The sequence below is a fragment of the Acyrthosiphon pisum genome, chromosome X (genome assembly GCF_005508785.2).
Source record: "Acyrthosiphon pisum isolate AL4f chromosome X, pea_aphid_22Mar2018_4r6ur, whole genome shotgun sequence".
In the NCBI taxonomy this organism is placed as follows: Eukaryota; Metazoa; Arthropoda; class Insecta; order Hemiptera; family Aphididae; genus Acyrthosiphon; species Acyrthosiphon pisum.
This window is the reverse complement of record NC_042493.1, coordinates 52,693,294-52,699,668: the sequence shown is the minus strand read 5'-3', so window position 1 is coordinate 52,699,668 and position 6,375 is coordinate 52,693,294. Positions and strand designations below refer to the sequence as shown.

The following is a 6,375-nucleotide window of genomic DNA, read 5'->3' as shown; positions in this document are numbered from 1 at the left end:
ACTAAAAAAAGGTCGACCTATATATATATATATATATATATATATATATTATATATTATATATGTATATGCACAACATGTTTCCCCCAACGGACATTCCAGACAACAGTAATATGTACAATGTACCTACATTATACATCTTGCATAAAACGAATGCATTCTTAATATCGTTATTATAATATGATATAATATAATATTATATTATTGTAATTTTGTATGGTAAACATTAAAATTTGTATACCGCAAATGCGATTGGATATATATATATACAACCATTTTGTAGAGAATTTTATCCTCTACAATTTTTGTTCGAGACTTTTTATCGTACAAACAGTATAAAGCGAGATATTAACGCAAAGGCTACTTGTTTTTAGCGAAAAAATCATATTTCATTAAAAGTGTACACATTGTTGGCCTGATAACGGAAAAACTATCAACATGACGTGAAAATGTCAAGAGACCATTTTTATAGATAATTACCTCCTCTACAATTTGTATCTAAGACTTTTTTCACATAGGTCGATCGGTGAGTAGTGGTGTGTTAACGCACGGAGTGTTTTGGTGACCGGGCGGCACGGCCTATTATTGTTCGTACCCGGCCCGTACATAATGGTGACCTCGACGTGATTAGGTGTATGACAACGTATAATAATATATAGTACAATATTAAGATAGTATGATTTAATCATTATTCGATTGATATTAATGTTGGCATTTGATATACATATCGGCATATCGCAGTAAATTATTTTCTTTATAACTTCTCTGTTATGTGATAAGCGTCTTCATTATTATCATCAACAGGAAATTATAGCATATTATGAAGTCGTGAAAGGTATTATTTTTTTTTTGTTTAAATAATGTCTATTGGTGTATAAGATAATACGGTCAATTTTATCCATTTAATTATTGCTTTCATATTATTATTGCAACTTGGTCATTTCTATTTTCCTGTTTTCAAGATATTGAGTTTTTGATTGTGCACTTATTGTACATTATGGTGTTAGATTCAAGTCAGATGAAGGATATTTCTGAATTGAGGAAAAGGCGTGGTGTAATTAAAGCGTCACTTACGCGAATGAAGACATTCGTCTCAGGATTTGATATAAATGAGGATCCAATCACTCTGTTGGAATTTAGACAAGAAGAGTTGCCCTCAATAAATAGAAAATTTTTTTGATACACAAACTCAACTGGAGCTTTTAGCTGAAGAGCAAGCCTCAGAAGAAGAAGAGCGTACTAAATTTGAAAATGATTATTATTGTATTCGTTCTCAAATTCAGGAAATTATTAATACGAAGAAATGTCTTAACTCAAGTATTAACAATATGTCTGTCAGCGCATCAACCTCAAATAGTCGAGTCCGGTTAGAACCGATTTCATTGCCAACCTTCACTGGTAACATTCAAGACTGGCAATCGTTTTACGATTGCTTTCGCGTCATGGTGCATGAAGATAATGGATTTTCTTCAGCGCAGAAGTTTTATTATTTAAGGTCTCATCTTGCTGGTGCTGCACTCGATTTAGTTAAATCTGTACCAATGACAGATGTAAATTACGAAGTTGCATTAAATCGCTTAAAACAAAGGTATGACAATCCAGGACTTGTTATTCAGTCACACATTCGCTCGATTTTAGAAATTCCATACATACAAAAAACCTCGGCAAGTGAATTACAAGGTCTTCACGCCCACATTTGCGTTCATATTGCCGCTCTTAAGGCTATGAAGCAACCAACGGATCAATGGGATGCCTGGTTAGTAACAATTATAGTCAGTAGATTGGACACAGCTAAAAGTCATGATTGGCAATTACGCCAAGAATCCACAGACTTGCCTAAATACGCAGCATTAGAAAAGTTTCTGGCAAACAGATGTGTTGCATTAGAGAATTCTGATTACAGTAAACAGACTTCTGGTGAAGTAGACAGTCAGCGAAATTATTCAAAGGGGAAGGAATATGAGCAAAAACCGAAAAAAGTCGCTCTAATAGCTGGAACGGAACATGAAGTCTGTCCTAAGTGTAAGGGTCAGCACAAAATATATAGTTGTGAAAGCTTTAAGAAACTTTCCGTAATAGAACGCCTAAATGTAATAAGAGATGCTAGACTGTGTTTTAATTGTTTATCCGGTTGTCATTTAGCGAATGTTTGCAAGTCCAAGTATTCATGTGGTCGTTGTCATCGCAGACATAACACCCTACTTCATCTTGAGGGAAGACCAGATAATACCACTGAAAACGTAACGAATGATGCACAGGAGGCAAGCTCTATGATTGCATCTACATCTCAAGGCCATGCACATGCAATGGCTGTTACATTACTAAATAGTTATGTTTTCTTGTCAACGGCGGTAGTTATAATTAAAGACATACATGGAAAGGCTCATAAATGTCGAACAGTTTTAGACAGTGGTTCCCAATTAAATTTTATATCTAAAGGGCTGCAAAATAAGCTGAAATTGCCCAGTGAAAGGGTTGTATTACCAGTGTGTGGAATAGGTACAAGTCAGTTGCAAACCACTTCAAGAGTCAACATTCAGTTACTGTCATGTGTCTCCGCATTCAAGCTAGATATTGCATGTCACGTTTTACCGAATATAGCAAGTGATCTTCCAGCATGCAGGAAACCTAAGGATGGTTGGCATATCAATGAGAAATTATCCATACAATTAGCTGATCCTAAATTCGACCAAGCAGGCCCAGTTGATGTATTAATAGGAGCAGGTGTATTTTTTGATATTATGACTCCTGAAAGAATTCCGTTAGAGATTGGCAACGTATCACTGCAAGGAACCAAGCTTGGATGGGTTGTAACTGGTGAAATTGTAGCAACCTGTCTTTTAGGAGTTGGAAGGCCACAAGAAGAAGACTGGGAAGCAACTCAGCGCGAAGAGAACCAGCCATTCGGCCGATCGTCAAAGGCCAACCTACAATTCTTGGAGGAGCAGGAAGCTGTAGACCATTTCATGAAAACAGTTACTAGAAACTCTGTTGGCCGTTTTGTTTTACGATTACCCACAAAGCCAAGGGTCAATGAGTTAGGATGTAGCTTGAATATGGCAACCTGTCGTTTCATGAACGTTGAGAGAAGGCTTTAACGTGACGATCAACTACGAATGGTATAGAAATGGGCCACATGGAAGAGATTAAAGATAATGTTACAGCTAGACCCACGTTTTATTTACCACATCATGCTGTCATCAAATCGTCCACTTTAACAACGGTGGTCAGACGTCGTTTTTGGCCTATTAAGGGCAGAGTAATAGCTCGCTCAATTTTCCGTAGATGTATTCAATGTATTAAGGCCAAGCCTATTCGATACTCCAAGTATGGGCCACCTGCCAAAGCAACGTGTCCAGTGTACACGCCCCTTCACCAACACAGGTGTGGATTTTGCAGGCCCCTTCTCTGTTCGCAGTAGAATAAGAGGAAGACCTAGCAAAAAGGCATGGATTGCGATTTTTGTATGTTTTTCAATCAAGGCTATTCACCCAAAAGCAGTAGAAGACATGACAAGTGCTGCATTTTTGGCTGCTCTACGCAGATTTATATCAAGGCGTGGGAAGCCATCGACTATGTGGAGCGACAATGGAACGAATTTTGTTGGAGCAGAAAGAGAGTTATCTGAATGCTTACTAAACGTGGCAAAAAATCTAGCAAATGAAGGTGTAACATGGCACTTCAACCCACCATCGGCACCACACTTTGGTGGGCTTTGGGAAAGTGGCGTAAAAAGTGCGAAATATCATTTACTACGCGTACTAAAGGAAGGTAGCCCAACGTACAGTGAACTGGAAACGTTATTATGCCAGGTAGAGGCCTGTCTCAATTCTAGACCACTCACGCCCATGAGCAGTGATCCATTCGACATGGACCCTTTAACTCCGGCGCACTTTCTCATTGGTGGTCCTATGTTTTTTCATCCAGAACCCGATCTATCGAATGAAAGCCCTAACAAATTGTCAAAATGGAAATCTGTACAAGGCCTAATGCAAACATTTTGGAAGAGGTGGCACATTGAATATCTGCCACAGTTACAAGTGCGTGGTAAGTGGACTGCAGGCTGTAAGCCACTGGAGGTAAATGATCTGGTAATTGTAAAGGAAGACAACATGCCACCAGCAAGATGGAAACTGGCACGCATTACATGTGTGCACCCAGGGAGCGATGGACAGATTCGAGTAGTAACCATCCGTTTAGCAAATGGAAATGAAATAAAACGTCTCGTTGTAAAGCTCTGCCGTCTACCCGTTGAAGATGAAGCATAAGGTCTTGAAAATCATTATTTTCAAAAGGGGGAGAAATGTTTGCGCCAGAACGACATTATTATTATTATTATTAGTTATATCACCAAATTATTTTAAACTAAATTATACCTAAACCCTTATTGTTATAAATTCATTCATATAGTTTAAGCACACACCCACACAACTACACACCCACACACCCCACCGCCACAACTAGTACTCGCAGGTTTTGCTCAGCGAACCTGTCCAATTCCTGTTGAGTACTAAACCATATACACACATATACCACACAGCCACATAGGTCGATCGGTGAGTAGTGGTGTGTTAGCGCACGGAGTGTTTTGGTGACCGGGCGGCACGGCCTATTATTGTTAATACCCGGCCCGTACATAATGATATAATGTCGTTCTGGCGCAAACAGTGGTTAACACACAACAATCCTGTAAAGCGCTAGTTGTCCTGCCGCAACGTGAGAAGGTGCGGGCTTCACTTATCACAGGTCCGTTGCGTACCTATTCAGCACGGAGTAAGATAGAGAGGACTGGAAACGAGCACATTATTAACAGGTCCGAACTCCGAAGTGCCCTGCTGATGTCCGTTGTACACAGCTGGTCCTAACGCCACCTAGTGGCTGGGTGGAAAATGTAATGATGTTCAGAATTAAAATTATATTATAAAAATAGTTGATATTTTACCAATCAGATAGCGTGCATGTTAGCTGTGTACAAATTTGGGCGGGGAAGAGTATAGGGACCGAGGCAATTGCGGTCCGGCTCCCCGTCACCCGCCCATCATATCGTTTCCAGTCATCTCTATCTTAGTCTGTGGTATTCAGTAAACGGCTAGTAGTCCGAATAACAACGGATAAGCAAAAGCACGTTTTGTATGACACACTCACAAACGAGTAACAAAGGCCGTTGAGCTAAAGGCAGGAGCGAGTGAAGAAGAAAACTTGGAGTTCGAGCTAACGCACTCACGAAAAAACAAGAGTCAACTTCGGTTGAGCAATGGACTGAAAACAGTTGACTTGAACAGTCAACACTATGCATCAACGGAGTGCGAGAGCGAACGGCTTTGTATCAGTGTATCACATACACATAAACGAGCCAATAAATACTAAAATGACCTCTGATTTCAGACACAATTATAAGCAAAAGAGTCCCTTATATTCTTAGTAACCTTATATTCTAAGACCGTGTTATACATTAATGTTAACCAACCTTAATTAGTTATAGGTATCACCACTAATGTTATAATTATTTTATTACTAGCAAGTTAAAATTGTCAAAAAAAAAAACTGTAATTCTGTATGTATATTTTGTAGATAGATGCCTATGTAGGCTAGGAATATCTTATTATATAATATAATAATAATAATAATACCAATAAAATATGGTTTTCTTTATGAGATTGTAATTATTTAGATAGGTTGTCCTGACTTGAAATTTGTCTCTTAAGAGGTTAAATAATTTGGTGAGTTTAGATAGTTTAGGCTGTTACCGGTTTGGGCAGCACTACGTTCACAGCAGCGCTATAATGTCGTATTCGTCGTACGCATACGCGTACGTGCAGCAGCATCCATTGTATCATATTGTAGTGTTGTAGTTTCATATTTTTTTAATAAATTTATATGGTAGGGGTGTGATTTAGTGTATTTTGTTCAAGGTGTAATTAGGGATTGGAATAAGGGGCTGGATAATTTGGGGAATTCAGATTTAGTTATATGTGATATGATTTTCTTAAATATTATAAAATAAACTCATAAACCTAAAAAGTAGAAATTATGGTTTAATATTATTGCCATCTCATTACATTTTTTAATTATTAATATAACATAGAAATTATAAATGTATTAATAAGTTAATAGATTGACGTGTCTACCGATAAATTATAAAATATGTCCCTCAACTTATATAAACATTTAGGTTCAATTTTCACCAAATATAATCAAATAGTACAAATCGCGTTGAATAATAAATAAATAAAGTATTAAGCATACATTTAACTTTAAATTATATTTGTTTTTCACGTCAACCTTTTTTCGTAGTAATAATATTTAATTCATTGTATCCAAATATAAATGTATTAGTGAATACATTAAAACAATCGCTATAATTCAGTAAACATCA

The 6,375-nt window shown here is 37.4% G+C and overlaps 2 protein-coding genes across 2 annotated transcripts; both read left to right on the top strand.

Moving 5' to 3' along the window:
- The first annotated feature begins 1,327 nt into the window (after positions 1-1,327).
- Positions 1,328-3,097, top strand: LOC103310110. The gene has a single exon (XM_008187286.1). The coding sequence runs from the start codon at positions 1,328-1,330 to the stop codon at positions 3,095-3,097; it is 1,770 nt and encodes a 589-aa protein (XP_008185508.1).
- Positions 3,098-3,126: 29 nt separating this feature from the next.
- Positions 3,127-4,267, top strand: LOC103310109. The gene is made up of 2 exons (XM_008187285.1): positions 3,127-3,326; positions 3,418-4,267. The coding sequence occupies exons 1-2, from the start codon at positions 3,127-3,129 to the stop codon at positions 4,265-4,267; spliced, it is 1,050 nt and encodes a 349-aa protein (XP_008185507.1).
- The last annotated feature ends 2,108 nt before the right edge of the window (positions 4,268-6,375 follow it).